The sequence below is a fragment of the Ixodes scapularis genome, unplaced genomic scaffold (genome assembly GCF_016920785.2).
Source record: "Ixodes scapularis isolate PalLabHiFi unplaced genomic scaffold, ASM1692078v2 PGA_scaffold2__306_contigs__length_199485367, whole genome shotgun sequence".
NCBI lineage: Eukaryota > Metazoa > Arthropoda > Arachnida > Ixodida > Ixodidae > Ixodes > Ixodes scapularis.
The window spans coordinates 152,019,756-152,043,305 of NW_024609857.1; the positions used below are offsets into that span (position 1 = coordinate 152,019,756).

At 42.2% G+C, this 23,550-nt stretch overlaps 1 protein-coding gene across 1 annotated transcript in view; it reads right to left on the reverse strand.

Moving 5' to 3' along the window:
- Nucleotides 1-1,818: 1,818 nt before the first annotated feature.
- The window catches only part of LOC8042831 (boophilin-H2), a 43,121-nt gene continuing 21,389 nt past the window's right edge, over nucleotides 1,819-23,550 (reverse strand). The window contains exons 4-5 of the mRNA XM_029985821.2: nucleotides 5,991-6,167; nucleotides 1,819-1,862 (exon numbers count right to left, since the gene is read on the reverse strand). Coding sequence (XP_029841681.2) covers nucleotides 1,819-1,862; nucleotides 5,991-6,167 — 221 coding nt within the window. The remainder of the gene's footprint in view (nucleotides 1,863-5,990; nucleotides 6,168-23,550) is intronic.

Below are 23,550 nucleotides of genomic sequence, written 5' to 3' on the forward strand. Positions count from 1 at the left end.
GAAAAGGCCCAGTGACTAGCGCGTTCGACGCTGCTTGATTGGTTCCCATTACCTTGAAGCGTCGTCTGCCTTACGATATAAGCCGAAACGAAGTATAGTGGCTATTAATTGAGTTTAATTCCAGGAAGGTAGCGCCAACACTTGTGCGTAAGAGCCATTCTTCATGTAGTGATTCCGTCTGACAGGGACTAAACTAAAAAAAAATCAAAATGCCTTCGTTGTAATTTTAAAGATATTCTGAAAACCTGTTTATGAAGTTTCGTGACTTGATATAGTGAGCAGCTTCGTGAAAACCGAAACCCAAACTGACGATCTCAAATATTGCTTTTATTTTGTCCGCTAGCCCTCTTCATATTTATATTTTATATTTCTATCTTACTTCCTTATTTTGTTCTTGGTGGTTACGTTTACTAACCTAGCGTCCCCCCCCCCCTCCCCTCCACATAGGAAATCTTGCGTACGCCACCTGCAGAGGGTGCGACCGCAGCATTTAACGCATTTGGCGCACCTTACGAATTTCAAATTCCAAACGTACATACATGCAAACAATTGCGCACGCGAACATAGTTTCGGAAGATGTTTTATGTGCATGTTCTCCAGAGCTCAAGTCAGATGTGTTAAAATATTAGAAACAGGGCAAAAACGGCGGCCCTGGATTTTCTATACCCTATACCGGATGATGTTCGTCGTCTTCACGCCAGTTTGAGAGATTGCTCCCAGGGGTGCTCATTGTTAATATATTTCTTTAAAATTACTAATCATCGCGATTAGATTGCTCATCAACAGCCTCTGCTACTAGTTTTTATCATGCTTGCCTTCAGGAAGCCACCCGGAAGCGAGCTCATAAACCGATGTGCACTCTACAAACTCCCTGGAATAGTACAAATGAAAGACAGGGCCGGCCTCCGATTTTGCCTTATTGTTACTATTTCACTACCTCAGATTTCTGATAAAGAATAGACAAAAAACTTGTGGCGAAACTACGTTCGCGCAAGCAATTGCAGGTATGTACGTTTGGAATTCAAATTTTACAAGGACTACTAAATGTCTTAGTCCTTAAGACCGCAGCCTGTAGAAGTTAGAGTTTATTAAGGGATAATTTATCATGGGGTGCTTCACAAGTAGACATATCACTGGATTTAAAAACGGGTACTCTTTCAATATTTTGTAGTTACGCATAATGTAAAAAATAGGTAGTTGAAAGTAGTCTTGGCAGTAAAGCTTTTCTACCATCAACCCACCAAGTGACCATATAAAAACATAATTGAGTAGCACTTCCTTAAACACCCTTTGCACGTTACCAGATTCCCTATGCATTCATATTCTTAACATCAAGTAGAACCGCACGTTCAAAACAAAAGGCGACTTTACACTTATTGTAAAGAGTAACTGAGTCTTGTGCGTTAATATATATTACTCTTATTTTTTATCTATTGCATTATTTCTGATATCTTTTCCTCGTTCTATACCTATTTGATAGTTTTACATAATCTTGATAGTCGAGCTATTCTTTGCGTTAAATGGTTCCCTAAGTATGCGTACTCTATGGATCAAATTGTTACTAAAAAGCTTTCAATTTTTATATATATATTTTTTTTTACATTTTGCTTGAATGGTTAAGTTTCATCGTGTTTAAATAAAACTCGCTGAAAGTAACTGAAATATAATTTTAACTACATAAAGTGTCCACACTAGTCATAGTGGTTTAATTCTTCATCTTTTTAACTGTACGCACTTTATTTTATTATACAACTCTGGGGCATCTTGCTTGAAGATTCTTTGAATGTTGCAATAAGGACGTGGAATTCCAAGCGCTCACTATTGTTCCACCGTGATGTTTATTCTTCTGTATAAACTGAAACCTGTTTGAAGGCAAAAAATATGTTATAAAGCAGTTATGCTGTCACAAGATCAAGATAGAAAGCGCTACCGTGTTAAACCATGCATTATTCAGCATGCACGTTGGTTTACATACGATGTAAGTCGCTCTGTTGCCACGTTTAATAAACCAAGCTGCCGAACCTAGGCGCGTTGAGAGTTTCGTTATTCCGAAGGCTTATACAATTTATGAAGAATTAAGAAATAAGAGCCATATTAGAATACATTCTTTTTTTAATTGACTTCCGGAGAGGCTTCACAAACTTCATTTAATATAGAAATTGATATACAATTTAACAGTGTGGTTCGTTACTTGTATATGCAACTGGATATACCGGGTGTTTCAGCGAAACTTTTCAAACATCTGTATTAATAGTGTCGCTGAGAAAAAAGGAATTCCTTCCGATAACAAACTGCAAGCCATAGCGGGCGTCAGGGATTGTAAAATAAATACCAATTTGCTGAATAATTAATTATATTATACTAATTACGGTTTTGATTGGTAAAAATGCAGAAAGTTTTAATTAGAAAGTTTTTTAGGAATATCGAAAACAGCTAAATCAATTAATTTTAGAAGGATATAAGGCATTTCACGACGTTCCAAAAAACCGCTCAATTTGGAACCGTTTCTTCGCTTCGGCTTCTAATCGCAGTGCATCTTTTCCAAGCGGTCCTGCCCCCACATGTGCACGGCGCGAAGCTACCACCTCACCTCCCTTGTAGGATGAAAGGATGTATTGCGAAAGTGCGTTGCGCACCTCGGCCACCGGGAGGCTGGGCCGCTGGCACAAAGGGGTGCTTCGATAGGAAGATGTTTTCTATAAACACGTCCAAGTTTAGCTTTTTATTCGAACTCCGTAAAATACTGCCCCTGCCCTACATTTAAAAATAAATAGTTTGGTTTTGTAGTTTTTGATGATGATCAGCAGGTTGCTAATTAGAGCCATACGTTCATCTCCACCAATACAAATTTGGTCAGTAATTTTGGTTCATATTTGAGCTGGTTAGTACGTCGTTTTCTCTCTGACGTCCTCCTTGCCTAGAGTTTTGCTCCCGGAAAGAGTCTATTTTTCTTCAAAACCCGAAGTTTGGAGATTTTGAAAGTCCGCTGAAACATCCAGTTTATATTACCTCATATCTCCTTCTCTTTGCGTCTTTCTTGCGTTGCGGATTGCGTGCTTTAGCAAATTTGTACAATCATTATGTTGGACGCCAGGGTACGCATGCAAGCCAACCAATGCTTTCCCTGGCATATACATGTACAGTTCTTACGATGTAAATAGAGTATTTAGATTTATCTTTGTCTTTTTTTTTCAAGGAATACAAAAACAATCGAAATTTCGCCAATCTAAAGACAAATTGTTGTTAGATTATACATTCTCGTACTATAAATAACCTTCCTTTCCAAAGTACACCGAGACAACATTAATGTCCTCGTGAATAAAATAGGTTTGCATATAACTTCAGGGTTTTTTTTTTTAACACATTTTTATGTGCCCGAATGGATGTAGCAATAACGCAATGACAAGTGGCAAACTCAAGGGCATTGTTTATAGTTTCGCTCGAGCCGCATCCAATCAGATGTTCGCTGATTTGGCTAGGGGACTGTGTATATATCACTTTCCTTTCAAGAATATAGTTATGCTCAGTTAACCGATTGACGATATGCGAAACGCACAGCGCCATCAGTAGCGAACAGAGAACTACGTCCAACAAACTTATATAAACCAACGACCGGACCGGCGAACGACACGTCAAAAGAAGCGGTCACGTATTGACCTACATTGGCGATGCCGACGTATTGCTACCTTTCGTTGTTTAAGCGGCGAACGACATCGATTCCTGAGGTAGCGAGGTACATACGTAAAGAAAGTTCACTTTTCTTTAAAATATTGACTGCTGAACTGAGTCAAAATAGTTTCGCCAAGTTTCACATGAGCTGTTACTGAACTGATTTTATTTTCTTGTGCCCGTTGTAGGATCGACCTTTTCTTTGTCTTCAAAGCAGAGTAATGTATGTGGACGCAATTCCTTCTGATGGCGAAGCAAAAAGATGGGACGGGCCCACAAATCAAGCCACCAATAATAATTCGCAAAGTATATGGTTAGCAGTCGACAATAAGAGCTCATATGTAAGAATATTTACTTTGAGGAGAGAGAACGCACACCAATTATGTATCCGAAATTCCAATACACTTGATCTGGCGTGGATAAACGAAGTTTGAAGCAAACAATCCCTCTAATGCTAAACAGGAGAGTGTGGTTTGTTGGTCATGTATTCTTGAAGATTTAGAACGCTGCTATGCAGAACGTAAAACACAAAACATGCGAACGGTGTCCTTTTAAGCTCAAATCTTCCTCAGAAACGGGGTTTTGCTGTCGGTTTTCTTGAACGCTTCAATCCATCGCGTCACTTACGTCCACCTTAGTAGTTAAAGCACCAAACTCGGTTGCGGCGAAAATCGGCCCGACCCTGTGGATAATCAGTGGACAAACACCGGCTACGTCGGCTGCAATTTGCGTCAACTCTATTTCTTTTATTTGATTTTTTTTTTCTTTGCCGTTGGTTAAATATTTTTTTTTTTTGTTTACTGCGAAAGAACTCAGCGGGTGGTTTTGGGAAACTCTGGTTTTACAAAATCTACATCGAAATAAAGTATTTATGTCATGGTTGTAGAAATACCGGTGGGACTCCCGTCAACTCCTGATATCGGAACGAGTTAACACAATTTTGAGCTCTTACCAACACCTGCTAAGTAATACCAGGGGGTAGATTACTTCACAAAAACTCGGATCAATTAAAATTTTCGCCAGTAACATTCGTAAAAATATAGCAAATATCGAGTCGCGTGTATTAGTATGGAGCTAAAATGGTGCGCGATGTGCTCCTGCCTCTAAAAGGAAAACACATTCCGTACGTGCTTCGAAAAATATTTCAAGGTGTTTTCAGATTAACATTATTTACGCTAGGTGATCGGTAGTCGGAAGCCTAAAGTTGCTGTAACACAACCATTGGAACAGCCTCGGAAAGGACGAGAATCCGAAGCTTGACGTTACTAGGACGGCCGTGCGCACAGTGTTTCCAGACCTTTAAGCAGTTTCGCCTATCGTCTATTAATTCCTACATTTTTTTTTTAAAACACTATAATGACTCTACTACGTACGGTAATATGTTACATGCTCTAAATTGCTCTCATGTTGAATTTTGTTTTACGCATATGGTTCGGACGTCAACGCAAATACAGCTAACTGAACGTTGTATTAGAATTTTTCACTTTAATTTGTTAATACTTCCATCAAGCGTATAGGTATGTTTCTGGAAGTGTCACCAAAGCGCGCAGGATATCAAAATTAGTAAGAACAAAAACACGAAAATGTGCCTCCTGCAGGCGGCGGTGTGTCAACAGATACACGCTAGGGAGGTTAGCTTCTTATTTTAAGTCATCTATTATGAGAAAACGTATACTAAGCATTTTTATACCTGATTTACAGTTGTGTCGAATATATTAAAAGATCTGAAATTATGAAGCGTCACTAGAGACAGTTCTGTAATTGCCCTCAATACCCATGCAAATAAAAAATACCAGTCATTGATTTAAAAACTTCATTTGTGATTATTATTATTCCGTCATTATTAATTATCTGCCAAGTATGGCAACGCAAAATACGAATGCATCGACATCCAGCACATCATGCAATTCCTTGGGACGAAGCTGAGTGAGCTTCGGGGTGAACACAAGAAACGGGAGGAGTAACCTACTTGTCTGGTCCAATCACGCAGATAAAAATATAACATGTGCTGATTTCAGATTTGTGTGGTTCTTTTGATATGCCAGCTCAGATTTGAAATGTTCCATCCCTGATCAGGCATATCGAAATATATCTGGCATTATGAGGCTATATCTGGCATATATGTATACCATATCAGGTTATAAATGGTATTTTTTGTATATATTCCACATCTGAAATCTTGAAACCTGGTAAGATATATTTTTGTAAAGGATAATTAAACGTCGAAGTCCACGCTGTGGGGCTCAGCAGGCTCCTCTTCAATGTCTTGAAAATGCAGGAATATTTTAATCAGCTTGTTATAACCATAAATATCTACGTACCATTGCAGGTTTTACGGCATTCATTCTTGTCTTCAAAATTGTTGCCATTTTGCCCAGGGCCACCACCGAAGATAAACATTTCGCAGCTAGCTGATGAAGTGTTGAAAAACCATCTCTGCATATAAGCTTTCCCTAAACCTTCATTCAGTTCCAGCGAGCAGGGCGGCTTTGGAGCACCTTGAAAAAACGAAATGTTGAATTATGTGTTTTTTAAATTCCCGTTACAATATCATACAATGAATGAAGTTCCTAACATTATATAGTACCTATGCACCTTTCAGATTAAAAATCTCGACTCTACCATAATTTACAAAGGTAAGAGTGATTCTCTTTGGAAGCACACATCTTATTTTTGCGCTGCTGTTTTCCTAAAAGTAGATATTAAGCTTGCTTGGTAGAAGAGCGTGTTGGTTTAAGTCATGAATAAAGAAAGAATAAAACAATTAAAACAGGGACAACACAACCACATCATTCAGCTAACAACATACTAGTAAACTTTCAACAGCGAGCAGCCGACTATACCCAGGAGGAGAAGGGGAGAGAAGGGAAGATAAGAAAACGCGAACTACAAGTCAGAGTGGTGGACTTATCTCGGATTTTAGAAATTCAACCTCAGTTTTCGTCAGCAGGAGGGAAGGGTTTGACACATTGTTTTTTGCTGTGGTCATGGCGAATGATCCTATGATCTCCCTGCCGAATATTAGATATTAAGTCAACGAGCTGTTCAAGAGTGCGAAATTTAAAGATAAAAAGTCGAGAAATATAGACTATAGGCCAATTCTTTTTAATGTACATTTTTTCCCAAGTGGTTCTATTGACATTATTGATGTTGTTTTCCGGAAGACGATTACATTTATTTGTGTATTTTATTTTGATTTTCGCATTCAGTACGAGACAGTAATAGTTGTAGCATTAGATTATTATTATTTCTGATATATCAGTTTGGAAACGTTCACTGTCCTATTCATTCAATCATGCAGCTTATTTTTGCTTTCAAGGGGTACATACTCCTTGAAATGGTACCTTGGCACAAAAGGCGATCGTGTCGGCGCACCTTTTGTGGCGCTGTTGACTCCCCCCCCCCCGCTGGACCAAGGTCCAACGGGGGGGGGGGGGGGGGGAGTCAACAGCCACAGCACTAAGGGCTAAACTTCGACAAGAGAAGAAATATGAATAAAAGATATAATGGATACACATATATACACACACACAAGGGATAATGGATGCACACACGTTATGAAATTTTAAAGAGAGAATACTAGCACACATTAATGTTACCAGTTACTGGTTGTTGTGTGTAAACATTGTCGTAAAAAAGATTAAACAAATCATATAAGACATCAAGCGAAAAAATAACTACATAAAAATAAAAAAGCACTTTCGGTAAAAATCATAAAAATGAAGCTAGATTACACATTCATCAATTCCAGACAGATATAAAAATAGCAATTTGTCATTGTCCACACATTAAAATCTAAAAATAAACGTGAATATAAGGTATACAAGATTTGTAATAAAACGGATGCACAAACAATGCTGCTTAAAATAGTTAAAAATGTATTGCACATATCTATAGAATTATCAACTCATTGGCAATCAAAAAGGAGCGTAGATCTTTTTTAAATGTAGTTTTGTGTCCAGTAAAAAATGAAATTATTGCCGACTGCATTTAAAAGCTGGGAAACCTGAAAATGTATCATTTGTTTTCCGTATTAGTCCTAATAGATGGTAGTCTGTATGTACTCATTGCCCTTAAATTATGTTCAGACAAATTTACAGGAATGAGGTCAAAGCCGCTTACTCCGATTCTATGAATGAGCTGCCCAAGCTTATAATGGTCAAGCCTAGAAAGTGGAAGGATATTTAATGTGTCAAATAGTCTTTCGGCTTCACTACCGTGATTCGAGTTGGCCATTATTCTTAAAATACATTTTTGTAAACTTATAAGTCCATTAAATTCCTAATTAGCGTGTTGGTAAGATGTGCTAGATAACAGAAAGTATAAAACAGAGAGAGGACGAAGCACAGTCCATTTAGTTGGTCGTAACCGTGGTGCCACAAACTAGTAAACAGTAGTGAAGTTTTTGATAAAAGTGGGTTAGTATATTTGTACATTCAAACATGTCGGTAGGAGGTCTTTTGTCTTATCAATTATTCCTATTGCTCTAGAAAGGTCACTTTTTTATGCTCATTTTGTGTTGTGCAGGATAGTTTGTCACTAAACCAAACCCCTAGGAATTTGCAATCAGTTATACGGTCTATAATGCAGTTGTTTATTGTCAAACATGGCAGTTTATTGCTTTTTTTGGCGTAAATAGCATATGCTTTGTTTTTGCAGCACTTAATTGCATTTTGTTTATGTCGTCGATATTGTGTTTTTCAGATATAACCAACCGCAGAATTAATGGAAATAGTTTTATTCGGATTCATTTGCAGGTATTGAACGAGGGCGCCACTTCCTGTGTACCGTAATTTATGAAAAAAAAATAATATTTGACAGTGTGCGTAACGTAAATTAGGTGTATAAAGCAGGGTGTCAAAAAAAAACAATAAAAAAACGGTATTTTATTCCGTTGCTTGTATAATGCCTGCGGAACGTTCCCTAACACTCGCGCAAAGGCGCACTGTGGAACCGCCATTGCAACCACGTAGATGCCACCGAGGGGATACAGAGGACAGCGGTCTTCACTTCTCCGCGTACGACCAGATTCCCCTCGGAGCTCGTGGAGGGAAGAACTCACATTTTACAGCGAAGCTATTTATGGCTATGGTTCCGTGAATTTTTCGCGTGCAGTTACCAAAACTTTACGCTCGCACCGCCGCATGCGCACGTCTTCCCCATATAAAAGATACCAAGTAAATAACCAACCTAAGCGCTGGCGAACGCGGGTGCAATATGGCATTTGTTTTAGGCTTTTGATTTAGAACAGTTACTGCTGCAGACGCCAGCGCCGCACGCGCTCGACTTCTCCGTATAACCGATTGGAAGTAAACAACAAAAATAAAGCGCTGACGAAAGCGCGTGCAAGATAGCATTCGTTTTAGGATCTTGCTTTAGAACAGTTACTGCTGCAGACGCCGGCATATACGGAACTTGAAACACCACTCCCTCCATTCTCATTGATCTTTGGGTAATTTAGCACTATGTATATTCAGTAGATTAGTTATCAATAGGTACCATTTTCATGATCAGCAGAATCTCAGGTAGATAATGAACGTTTCTCAAAGGTTTGCCGCTGTGCGACCCACGTCGGCCATATCTAGGCTTGCACCGCCCTCTCCTTGTCGTCGTTCCAAGCTCCTGCATGTCTAGTCTTCTTTTCTTCCTCTCTCCCGGGGTGGCGGTCCCGCCGCGCGTGTCTACTTTCCGCCGGGTGGAGGTCCCGTTGCGCGTGTCTAGTTTCTTCTGGCTCCTCGGGGCGGGTCTATGTCCTGTGCTAAACAGCTTCGCTGGACATCCATGTGCACAGAGTGGAATGTCTCATGATTTTTATGATTTTGGTTATTATTTCCCTCTAGGTAAAAAGCAAGCTGGAACCGGGAGAGGGCTCTCGTTTCTTTGGAGCTCCTCGTTCCTGGACTTCGTTCCGTCCCATGGGAGTCGGGAGCGTGCGCAGTGAACGTTTCTGGGGAACACGAGCAGTTATCGAATGAGTATTTACCCCGATATAAAGCTTCATTTTAACGCGATAGCGTCTATGAGCTCGTATCCCAGAAAATCTGGTGTCGGCGTAGGTTAAACCTCAAAACCCCTTAATGCAACGCGCGCAGCCACGTGTGACGTAACGCTTCACGTGACATCACATCACACGTGACTCTACCGACTAGGCAACGCACTCACGCGTGCACAGCTGGGGAACTAGGGCGTGTTTTTATAAAAAGGCTTTGCGAACGGTGCGCGATAAAGCTATCGCGTTCCACTCTTAAAGGCGAAGCTTAAGTGTCTTTAAAGCTTTAGACCTAGCTTTCGAAACCATCGACTTTTCCGATTCAGCGGGTGCCACCGGGGCATAGATATTATTTTACGATAGAATCAATGTTGTTTTTTTTTTGTTTTTAGAATACTTCTGTTTTACTTGCGCCTGCACAGCAGAGCATGCTAGGCACTAACACATCTTACGCGCTGTAGAACCACGTAGTTGGGACTTCCGAGGCCAATCCTTGTCAGAAGAAACGCACATCGACGTCCAGCTGTGCTGCAGACCACCAGTTTTGGCACATATACGTGAGGCTATTTTTTTGCTTGTAACGAGCCATTGCGAAATTAGTGCTCATTATGACTCCCCAGGAGGTTGCTTTTTGTTATTTGCCAAAGATGCCGTCGACCGACGCCTACGGTCGTACCATCTGGTGACATGAAGTGCATATGCCCACATTCAAGAAAATTCCTATTTTTCGGTCTGTAGCTTATTATTGAGGAGTGGGCCAGGCAGCAACTGCCCAACCAAGATGCCTAAGTTTTTTGTGATATCGTTACAGCTCCTGATAATGTTCCTGGCACCAACGTGGTCCTCTATGGCGGTGAACGGCAACACGATCATCGGCGGCAACGTTACATCGGTGACGACTACATTTGTTTTCGAGATTACAAGCTCGTCATCGCTTCAGTGCTCCACGTGGAACGGACTAAATCACATAATCCCGACGGCGCTGATTGAAATCAGTCTTTCGCCTTCAACCACCACCATGGATTCCGCGCCACTTGAAAAAAAAGCGGCTGCATCTTTCGACTCTACCAGTGGGCCAGGCAGCAACTGCCCAACCAAGATGCCTAAGTTTTTTGTGATATCGTTACAGGTTAGTGACTTCAAATACCTTGCTATCAAAAGCAACAATTTGTGCTTATTCTTGCTGCCTGGCCCCAAGGCTTGTTTTGCGTTGTACATAGAATGTCTCAGCATTTCCAGTGTTTCTGTTTCTACGTATGTTGAAAGTGTTAGTTACAGTCTGCTTTTGCTCCTTGGCGGGGACATTGAATCTAACCCCGGGCCCATGACCAAACCCCAAGAAGAACAACTTAATAAAGTGCTTGAAATCGTTCAGACGCTACAGACAGGTCAGAACAATATCCTCCAGGAAGTTCGAGATTTAAAACTAAAGCAGAGTACGACCGAGGAATCAGTGAATGCCCTCATAACACGCGTTAATCGGGTGGAAAACGAACTTTCGAAGTTAAAAGAGTCCGGCGTTACAATAAGTACGACTTCCGATCCCCAACTAACATCCGCCGTTAACGAGATATCTCAGCTCAGGGCGCGCTGCGATGACGCAGAGAGCAGAGCCCGTAGGTCAAATCTTATCTTTTTTTGGTATTCCTGATACGGACAAAGAAACATGGGCACAATCTGAAAAGGCTGTTATTGATGTGTGTCTCGAAAGATTAGGGTTGGAACTTGCATCCATCGAAAGAGCGCACCGTTTAAGAAGGTTTAGTCAGCAAAAACATTGGCCAATCATAGTAAAATCGTTCTCCTACAAAGATAAGGAGATGGTACTTTCTAACGCGCACAAATTCAAGGGAACACACCTTTCTGTGGGTGAAGACTTTACACCATCCGTGCGTCTTGCTCGAAGAAAACTACTCCAATTTGCAAAGCCTCAAGGCCTATCTTTCAAACTGCGTTTCGATAAGCTAGTTATGGGAAATAAATGCTACATATATACATCTAGCACAGACTCTGTGACGAGTTAAACTTCCGTGAACCTTATCAAACCTCAGCTCAACAGGGAGCTGGAATTTCAAACCAAGCATTACCTCTTCCAATTGTTAGTTCATCTGGTAGTAACCCCGGAATTTCCACTCCTGCATCAGTTTTGCCATAACAATCAGAGAGGAGTTACAGAGCCAATAATGATATCTGTGTGAATAATATTTCTGTTATGTTTACTAACATTAGAAGCGTTATGCATAAACGCCAGGATTTATCGTCAATTGTCGACTCATCTAACGCGGACATTATTGTTCTCACCGAGACCTCTTTGTCAAGTAAAATACGCAATAGTGAAATATTAAGCTGTCAGAAACGTTTTAATATGTACCGTCATGACAGGGACGAAAGAAACGGTGGCGGTGTGTTAATCGCGGTAGCTGATAACATACAAACATTTCATATCAACATCGCTTCTGAACTTGAGATAGTATGGGTGGGTCTAAATATAAGAAACAAGAAATATATTTTCGGGGTGTGTTATCGTCCCCCAAATGCAAGTGCCACTTTTGTCCCAAAGATTCAAGATGCGATCAGTGCAGTCATAGCTAGTTTTCCAAGTGCACCCTTGATACTGTTTGGTGATTTAAACTATCCTTCCATATAGAGGTCAGATGTGCGTACTTCCGTTAATCACTTTTCCTCAGAGTGCAATGCGTTTGTAAACATGTGTCTAGAGTTTAATTTTTCACAGATTGTTGCGCAACCTACACGTGTTACAGCAACAACCGCATCTCTGTTAGACCTCATTTTAACAACATCACCCGATCTTATCTCCTCACTAAGTCATATGCCCGGTCTTAGCGACCATTCTTTATTGCATTTCATGTTAGATATCCCTAAATGTTGCAACCCAAAGCAAATTAAGAAAATATATAATTATGCGAGGGCGGATTTTGAATCTATAAATAACGAATTATGCCTCTTTCTAGATAAATATACACATGGCTTTGAGGAGCGCTCTGTTGAAAATAACTGGAATCTATTCAAAATAAAGGTTGCGTCACTTATGAGTGCTCATGTGCCCCTTCGAAGCATATCTCTATCACCCCAGTCACCATGTAGTACGACTTTAAAGAGGTTGTCAAATAAAAAGAAAAGGCTATTTCGTTCTGCTAAAATGTCGAACGATGATCAACGCTGGGCAGTATATCATCTTGCTGCCGCGGAGTGCAAAAAAGCAGTGGAGGAGGCGAAAGCCACTTTTTTCAACAGTACACTACCATTCATGCTAATTAATAATCCCAGGCAATTTTGGAAAGTTATTAGCCCCAGTCACAGTCAGGACGTAACGCTCAGGGATAATGACGGAGTTGAAGTTCAAGGTGATTTGTGCCCTTTTGTATTGAATGATGAGTTTGCTAAATCCTTTTCACTACCTATTACCTCTGACCATCCGGTTCTCCCAGTTTGTGAGTATCTGCAAATGAATCCAGTCATTGTTGTTTGCGAGGGTATTGCGAATATTATTGAAATCCTAAAAATATCAACTTCAGCAGGCATGGATAATATTAATACCAAGTTTTTGAAAAATACTAAAATGTATTCAAGCAGCATCTTATCAAAACTGTTTACCCAATCACTTGAACAACAGATACTACCCGGAGACTGGAAAGTGGGGAGGGTGATTCCTCTCCACAAAGGCGTTGATAAACATAATCCTTTGAATTTCCGTCCTATCTCCTTAACAAGCATCCCATGCAAAATACTTGAGCACGTAATATATTCCAATCTTATTAACTTTCTAGACTCGAACTCTTTTTTTCACCCAGCACAGCATGGTTTTCGAAAATTCTATTCATGTGAAACACAACTCCTAACTTTTACCCATGACCTTCACGTCGTTCCCGACCGGGGTTCCAGGACAGATTGCATATTCCTTGACTTCTCCAAAGCCTTCGATAAAGTACCCCATGTACTCCTTCTCCACAAACTTCGTAACTTAAACATAGATAACAACATACTCAATTGGATAGAATTGTTTTTAACAAATCGTTTTCAATTTGTTTGCGCCAACGGAACTAACTCATCATTATCAAGTGTTAACTCTGGTGTTCCTCAAGGTTCTGTGCTCGGTCCACTACTATTTCTTATTTATATTAACGATCTTCCTATGCATGTTTCCTCTTCCATCAGCTTGTACGCTGACGACTGTGTCATTTATAAGGAAATTATTAACGACTCTGACATTTCTGTTCTTCAAACTGATATAAACAACGTCACACAATGGTGCTCAGAATGGCATATGGAACTCAACACATCTAAATGTAGATCTATGAGAGTGTCCAGGCATAATAACACTTGTCCATCCTACAACATCATTAACTCCCCCCCTACTTTCTGTTACTTCCTATAAATATCTTGGTGTGCATCTAACCAATGACCTTTCCTGGAATTTACATGTCGAATATGTCACTAACAGCGCTAATCGCTTACTAGGTTACCTCAAAAGACACCTTTCGCTTACCCCTGTTTCATTAAAGCTTCTAATCTATAAGACTTTAGTCCGTACTAAACTGGAATATGCAGCCTCTATCTGGGACCCCGGTATCACCCTTTCATCCGCTGTTGAGTCCATACAAAATCGTTCCGCTCGTTTCATTCTCTCGAACTATCATCGCACATCCAGCGTCACATCTATGAAAGCATCCCTTTCCTTGCCTAACCTCTCTCTTCGCAGGAAAATATCCCGGCTTTGTCTTTTTCAGAAGATTTTTCACTCTAATCCAACACTTCGTCAAACATTATTCTTAGAACCATCTTACATTTCGCTACGAACTAATCGCCATCTAAAAGTGGGCGTCGCCCAGTGTAACACCTCATCTTTCAATGCCTCCTTTCTCTCTCAAACTTCAATAGATTGGAATCGCCTTCCTGCACCCATAGTCTCGATAACTGATGCTACTGATTTTAAAATTGCCATTACTAAGTTTTTTTATGTTCAATAACTTTTGTTTTATGTCTTGCCTTATGTATCGTTATACCCATATGTTTCCGTTCAAAAAAAGCCCCACTCCTCTCTGTAATGCCTTCGGGCCCTGAGAGAACAATAAATGAAATGAAATGAAATGAAATTTACTTTTATGCATCCCCCCATTCATCTCCACGTAAGCGGTTATCCGTGGTCGTCGTTTTGGTGTTGGTAAAACGCAGAGGCAATGTCTTTCATCTCCAGCAGCCGCGCAAGCAAATCTAGCAAGCGCACGCACTACAAAACCGAACTACAAAGAAGTACTACAATGTTGAGTTCGAACCCTCCGCAGGAACGAGCGCAGCGAGTCAACAAACCATCGAGTGGTACGCGAAAGAAAGAACTAAACAAACGAACGCCACGATTGTTTCGCTCGCCTAATAGTGAAACAGGCGTAGACATCACAATAAGACCCTACACACCCCAACCCGGTCGACTCATGGCAAAACAAAAATGAGCTTTCTCATATTCATGAAAGGTCCGGCGTGTCCCCAAAAACAATTTAGGGTTGTTTCATCGCAAAAGAACTGTGCAACGAAGAACGCCCAATCTCCGTTCAAAGGTAGCGCTAGTGGTCTGCAGAGGATGCAAAAGTTTTAGAATGATTCGTTATTTCATTCAAAGTGATTTTCTGAAAATTTTATGAGATAATAGGAGCTTGTGTTTGCCCGTCTTCGGCGAATGGCGCCACTGAACTCCATACATTGAAAAGCTCAGTCGGCTGTCGTTTTCCCATTCAAAAATATTGAAAATCACTTGTAACTTTTGAAGAAAGTAACGATGAGTTCTGAAACTTTAACACTTGATTAGGACCGCTTGGGCTGCATTTGGTCGGAGAATGGGCTTTCGGCGGCGTATAGTTTATTTTTGCGGTAGAAAACTCCTGTAAACTCTTTGGGAGACACACTGTACATGTTTTCAATCATTGAAGCAAGCTGCACAAAAAGCAGGCCGATAAGGGGGGCCAGGGGTTGTAGACAGCCTTGCGGCAGCCATTTAAACGTAATCTTTGAAAAGTGTCAAGCATAACGCGTTGAAAGAAGGTGCCTCCATTCAAGCTAAAACAAAAAAAAAGAGCAAAACAGGCACCATCTGCGCGTTGCAGAGCGATTGCGCGCCATTGAGTCTGGGGGCTATTGATGGGCTTGGCTTTGAACGGCATATCCAAAAACCAAACCGGACGACAGCGAGCATCATGGTGAATTGAACACAAATGATATCGATGATATTTCTAAGTGCTTGATATTTCGTGATATTTTGTCAGTTTATGATAGCTCTTTTACTTCGTAATATTTGTGAGTTGATTATCTCTGTGTTATTTTAAGATATTCGTGAGTCGGTGATACTTTCTGACTTTTGTGTGTTTTACTGCGGTGATATATATATATATATATATATACAGAGATGGGCAAAATACACGCAAATATGTATCGAAATACAAATACAAAATACTTCGTCAAAAATGTATTTAATTACAAATCTAATTACATTTCCAAAAATGCATTTAAGTACAAGATACAAATGCCACCAAATGTATTTGGTCTTCTCTAAATACTTTTCCAAATACATTCCACGAAATTTGCGTCAGCGACTTCAGGGCACCTGCAACGGGTTTCTGGGTATCTCATTTTAATTTTGCATCGCACACTCGTGAGTTAGTGCGCGAGGCTCTAGTAACGTAATAGAAATATAATCACAAAAAATGTAATCAACTCGGACGTAAAAGGTGAAAAAAGTACAGAGCTTCAAGCAGCTTTTTTGTCCTTTACATTTTGGTATAGACCAACAAGGAACCTAGACGACCAAGACGCGCAGCACTAGCTAGATAATTTTTTATTGTTGAAAATCACACCAGTTACGAAAATCTGGACGACCCTCGAATTTAGAATATCCCAGGCAAAAATATGGATGGATATCGGGCTGGAAAGAATAACAAGTTGTCACAGGCACTTATTTAGCCAGTCTGCCTGTGATCGTCGATTTCGTCACTATTCTTGGCCTGGACCAGCACCGCAATCACAAAGTCCCTAAACACTTGTGCTCAATTGAGAGACATTGCATTCGGTGCAAAACGTAGTTTTTTTCCTGCCCTGGACAGTGACAATAAATTTGAGAGATGTATTTTCGCCCACAAGAATTGTATTTAATTACAATTGTACTTGAAATACCAACGTTTTAGTATTTAAATACACTCGTCAAATACATTACCCAATTTGTAATTAAATACAATGCAAAATACACAAAGTATTTGAAATACGTATTTCGAATACATGTATTTGAAATACTGCCCATCCCTGTATATATATATATATTGATCATGAAAGCAGCAGGGGATGTCAGGGATTATGAATTATATTATCTTTACAAGCTCTCTGATATGAGTAGCAGTGACCTTTGAGTCTTCATGGACTTTCTGATTGATTGGCAGTGACGTTTAGATCTTGGAAGTAATCACGATACGAATGTAAATGAATTCTAAAAAAACTTTTTGTGAACGTGATATGATATTGAGTGGTTCGTGTTCAAATCGCCGACCCATGTAGACCATGCGGGAGGTTCCAATTTTATTATGGACGCGCATTGGCTCGACATGTTTGAGCATGCTGGGCCTACATATATAGTTGTTTTTAATGCATTTTCCAACTTCCAAGAAGTATAAAGACAAAGATTGTTAGTGCCCGATTAAGCAGCATGTTTACAAGGTACGCAATGTTTTTAGTAGTGTACGGCGGCAATGATCCACGGTTTTCGTATCAACAATTCCAAAGGTATACCTTGCCGTATAATTCTCGATACATAACTTACTGCCCTTACCGGTTACAAAGCCAAGATTTTTTTTTTTTTTTGAGGGGCGGGGGGGGGGGGGGGGGGCAGGGTGTGAAGTGGGGCGGGCGGGCGAGGGAGAGGGAGGAGAAGGAGGAGAAGGAGAACAAGAGGGGGAGAAAGAGGGGTTGTAAAAATACATCTTTGTTTTCCCAGTAGAAACGAGCACGACTCGCTGCGTAGCGATTATTAACGCTGTACTTTGCACTGGAAGAATGGGTGAATATGTTTTAATGTAAATCATCTTCCCAATATTATGTAACATTAAATTACCATAATACTTTTGAAATTGACTTTGTATGAGTAAATCGGATCATCAAATCTACTTTGTTATTAGTCTATCTCCCTGGATATAAAATATATAAGCTAATCGTAAAAAAATAGAAGATGACGGAAAAATTTAATGCACATTTGTACTAACGTTAAGATGCCAGCTATATGAAGCCCCGACTGGTGCCCCATGCCTGCAAGCACACTTAAGCGTGCGTGTGAACGTAACTTTAACAAGCTCGGCATTGCAAGGGCGTTCCCGAACGAGTAGAAGCATGGCGGCGGCCAGTCGCACTACTTGCAATCGTAACCTGAAACGCAGCAAAAATCGTGTTGCATCGCGCCGCCAAACAGCGTAAACATAGTAGCCATAGAAACCGTCGCTGACTCTATCATTGAACGGCACGACATTGGGCTGTCAGTGGCGGTTCTCACGGTTACGTCACTTGGCGACGTGCCGCGATGCGATTCTCGCTCACATATATTTTATAAGAGTGCAGTGGAATCTCCGCCTCCAACGAGTGCATTTGACTTTAGTTATACATTGCAGAACGCGCAGTCAAAGCACGATGCCAGGCAACGAGCGCGTGCTAAAGAATGAGCTCCGACAAATATTAGCTACAACAAAGTTGAAGCGTGCGCTGTTTGCGAGGCTTGGGCTACGAGCTGTACCCAATAATCACAACAGAAGCCAAAATTAATTTGTATTTTTTGTCGTGCAGGTTGTTCACTGAATTATGATGTCCTCACGATCTTATTTAAGTACAATATTAATAAAAAAACATAAATTGATAAATCGAAACGAATGATATGTTACTTTATGTCTCTCACGTTTTTAAAACTTTGCGCGCCTTACAACCAGTTGAAAGTGTGTACAGTAAGATCATTCCTCCCCAGAAGAGCACAAAACTCAGAAGTGCTTAAATTAATAATTTTGAGTTTGAGCACGACGAAAATTATGCCCGTGACAGCTCCTTACAAGGGCCTAGCCTTCGCAGGTAATTCGCAAAAAAATTAGTCTCGGAGGTTAATTTATCAAAAGGTTAATTTCACAGCCTTAGTAGGAGCCATTCTTAGGCGGAGCGAGAATTCGTCTCCTTTTTGCACAAGGGTTGCGACCATGTCAGAACGCCGGGCTCTTATTGGCTGATTAAAAAAGAAAAAAATAGCGGATAGACCTTAAGGCATCCAGTATTAAGGCCTGCCACTTTCAATGAAAGCCATTCAGAGCTCGGCGTTGTTCTAATGTCACCGCCACTCCTACTCAAGAAGCAGACAACTTTCTCTCCGCATTGTTCAAACATAAAAAGAAAATACACAGGAATGTCAGTCATTAAAGTGAAGAAATTTGAAATTCCCATTAAGAGTTTAGTTTGGCAAACAAATTAAAGAGGGAAACCTACTCGGCTGGGGGCTTTGGCTAAACGATCGATAATATCTGAAGTGCTCACGTTAACCGTTTTGGGAGCATACAGAAGCGCTAAACAAACCATCCGTTATGCGACATTATGAAACGCAAATAATTTTTGAGAAGCCTCATGCTTGAAGACGTACTCTCTGCAATAATGCCTAAGTGACGGTTCTTGTTTCTCCCAGTTCATGACAAAATTGTATCCTAATGATAGAAGTTATTTTGTCAGTGACACTTATGAATCGTATCTTTAAAAGCTGTACTACAGCTGTTTGTTGCACTTCGCTATGGACTATAACTTTTTGAATCTAATGTAAATCCTTGGGTTATATTATTTTGGGGTGGCACACCGCAGATGATATTGGTCGCAAAGAAATAAAAGCTATTTTCAGTCTAGACGTTTAGCTGTTTTCTTTTTCATTCTGTGCCCATTTGTTATTTGATTCGATTCGTATTTGTATTCGTAGACGAAATTATTTATACTCGATTCGTATTCGAAATTTTTGATAGTCCAACATAGAGCACTGCACGGGCCGCTTTTGTCAGCCCGGGCCCGGCCCGGGCCCGGCATCATGGTAAGCTACCCGCCCGAGCCCGGCCCGAGGGTTTCCAAGCGGGGCCCAGGCCCGGCCCGGGCCCGAGCATTATCTATGTTACCCGGCCCGGCCCGGCCCGCCCGTGTTATAACAGGCCCGGGCCCGGCCCAGGCCCGAAATTTAGTAAAGTGCGAATTTACTGAGCAAGGCGTTTGCATTTCAGTACCGGATGGCTCTACGAATAACCCGCGTAAATTATTAAAATCGTGACACCAGAGTGTGACATCGGCCCAACATATATGGAGATAACAAAGGCGACAGGCCTATATTGCAAAATCCCTAATATTTGCGAGCCCCTGCTTTTCAATTAAAAATTCACGAAACATGAGAACGCGCGAAAGTGTCCGTCTTCAAGAGGTCAAAATCGTGACCTTCTAGAATTCGTTCAATGAACGCGCATATGTCCCTTGTACTGCCTGATATGCGAAAATTTGAGGCTGCGTAAATAAAGGTTTTTACAGTAGATGACTTGACCGCCATCGACTCAATCAACAGACACAACCTGGACCTCGTTTTTTTTTATTATTCACAAAAAAAATGAACGGCAATAACAGAGGTGTGATGAACTATTTGTACACTGAAGTTGTTAGCGTACATGCACTACATGTTTTTGTGCAAGAACAGGAGGTTATCTAATGTGTCTGGTTTTAAGCACGTTCTCCTCTCTTGGATAATGTATCCCGCGGCGCTGAAATTTCGTTCACTAGTAGCACTCGTTGCAGGAATACAGAGAATCTTCCTTGCAAGGAAAGAAAGACGTGGATATTTCTTGCATTGGGACTTCCACCATTTCAGGAGGCCATCGATGCCCTCGCACGAACCTCCGGCATGGAGGTAGCTGTCTAGTTCATCGTCGTCAATGTCCGTCTCGGCGTGGTCGTGCCAGTCTTGAAACTCATCAAGGAGTCTCCGTTTTGGTGGCTTTGTACTGGTGCATTCTTCACCGGTCTCCTGTTCAGAAGGAACCTCCGGAACACCGAGCATCATTTGTCCACCGTGCTGAAAACAGCGGTTCTCTCCGCTTCTTTCAGGGCCCGCAACTGGCGGAAGGGGGGCCATAACAGTGTGGCAACGTAGTGTATCTCTTCAAGCTGCAGCTTAGCTTCCAGGAACTGTGCCGCACGTTTCTTGAGCTGGGAAAAAGTCCTTGTGTCTGCAGCCACTGGGGTCAGATGTCCTTTGAGCTTCCGCTGGTATAGCAATACCAGGGGCAGCGTTGGTTGCTTGTCTTGCTCAAGCTTCTCGCTGGCCTCCTTGAATGGCTCCAAAAAGTTGACGACGTCCTTTAGAGCTGCTTTGTTAAGATCCTCCATCAAGGTATTGCCCCTGCTGTCAAGAAGAGATTCAATGTCTTCATACTGTGTGACCAGAGACTTTATCATAGCCACCTTGGAATTCCATCTGGTCCTTACCTCTTGACACACACCATGGGGCAGCTAATTGCACAGTCCGCTTTGCTTTAGAAATGTGACAATGGCTTTTACCTTCTTCAGGCTCTTCTGCAATTCAGGCAGCTGCTCGGCGAGGTACTCATCGTCGAAAGTATGCCGGAGAACAGTATTCAATATATGGGCAGTGCAGCTCATTCTGGTGTAAGGACGAAGTGCGTTAATAATGTTCGCACCTTGGTCCGTCACAAATACTACATTTTCCAAGATGGCCTCCTCGTAGCCCAACTTCGCGCACCTACGCACAAGCTCTTTCCTTATGTTATCTCCAGTTTTCTTCTCGGGAGGAAAATCACATATAAATAGGACCAAGCTGACTAGTTCCCACTCGTCGTTCACGTAGTGAGCAGTGGCAGTTATGTACGCCACTTTCTTGTAGTCGTCAGTCCACATGTCCACAGTGAAAGCGCAACGGCCCTCCTCTATAGCTTGCCGAACCGCTGGTTTTATCGCTTCTCGGAGTTCTTCAGCGACTTCAGCTACCTTGCGAGATAGTGTCGTGGGGTGTGGAAGAACATCTTTTGCGGCTATGATTCCGTGCCGCGCCCCAATAGAAATTAGCTCATCGGCTAACTTCAAAAACCCTTCGTCACATACGACGTCAAATGGCCTCATATCCTTGGCGCACCAACGAACGCAGGCCGTCGTCACATTCTGCTTGACGCTTGCAGTTATACTAGGTTTCTTCTCGCTAAAGAAGGACGTTATGGGAGTGCATTCGGCCGGCACCTTGCATTTGTGGCGATTCAAGTGAGATGTTCCTGTTTTCCCACCATCGTAGCTGAGAAAGCCTTTGCAGTCTTTGCACTGCACGTACCCTGCCGGCGACAAAGTATTGGCGTCAACAAGTTGAAGAAATTTTTTCCAGACTTCACTCTTCTGCGCCACCCTCGGGATGAGTTTGAGTTTTCCGGAAGCAAGGTCGGTTTTTAGGCGTACAGATTCTACAGAGCTCATTTCAGCAAAGGGCAAAAAATAAACGGTAGCTAAGACGTGAAATAGCACTAATGTAGCTCTACACCATGTAGCTTCGTGGGCAAAGTATATCTCTTGTGCAACCCACCTGCAGTTTGATCCGCTGAATGTGAAGTCTCATTCCGGCAAAAATGAAATGCAGTCTCGATTAAGCAAAACGTGAACAATCCGCATACAGAACTAGGCAAGATACAAATCTGACAAAAGGCGCACGGGCAATGCTGGCAACGTAGCAAAAGTCCCAAACAAAAGGAAACAAATTCTCAAAAGTAAAGCTTCTACCTAAGTAGCCATGCAGTGTCATATAATATTCACCGGTGCTTAGTGGCAGTCCGTTAACCACGACGCAAAGTTGCGGCAACTCTCGAAGGTAAGTTCTTCCGGAGAAGCAGGCGTCCAAGTGTCCCGATCGACCTTCAACGCGACGACAGCAGCAGCAAAAGCATGCTCCCGGGAATCGCACGGCAGTCAGACTGAAGACGCGACAGTCTACATTCCCTTGAAAATACAACCTCCAACACTAACTAACCGGAGCGCGACGCGGTTTTCTATACCGAGCGCAGCGGCGTCTGTCTGTACTTTCCGCCTGCAAAGCGGTAAAGAACAAAAAAATAGACACCTCCCGCACGGGCGAAGCCGCGGCCGCTCATCGATGCTTCTCTCCTCCCCCGCCGCTGTCTGCTCAGGGCGCCAGACGCCAAGGCGCCAGAGGCCAGGGCATGGCTACAGTAGCTCAGGAGTCAGGAGCTCTCTCGTTGTGCTCGTTACTTCCCGATCTTTATGTTCTAGTAGGTTCTATCCTAGTTGAGAGGGTTGGCTCTCGCCTCGTTGCTCGCTCGGGATAAACGCGCGTCAATCGTGGCTTCGCGGGTGCGTTCGTTTCCGCGCCGCTTTTTGAGACATCTTGTATTTTCCGAGCGAGTCATGTGGCCGCTCACAGTTACGTGCAGATAAAGGGATAAAAAAATTTAAGACGCTCTGCCAACTGTACGCTAAGCGGGATGAAACTTTGAACGGCTGCGTGCTCGCCTTACCGCCTGCCCATGTTGCTGGGATCACCGAGCGCGGAATTCAACGGACGCCGTCGGCATCACTGACACGTACAGCGGGCCCGAGCCCGAACTAGGCCCGAGCAGGTGCTGACCCGAGCCCGGCCCGGGCCCGCCGTCAAAAGCCCGGGCCCGGCCCGAGCCCGCCAGAAAACCGCCTTACCCGGCCGGCCCGTCCCGCGGGCCGGGCCGGGCCCGGGCTTTCGGGTAGGCCCGAGCCCGTGCAGTGCTCTAGTCCAACACCCCTACAGAAAAGTGTCAATACAGCATGCATACTACAGGGTTCCACGTGAGTAACCTTGCACGGAC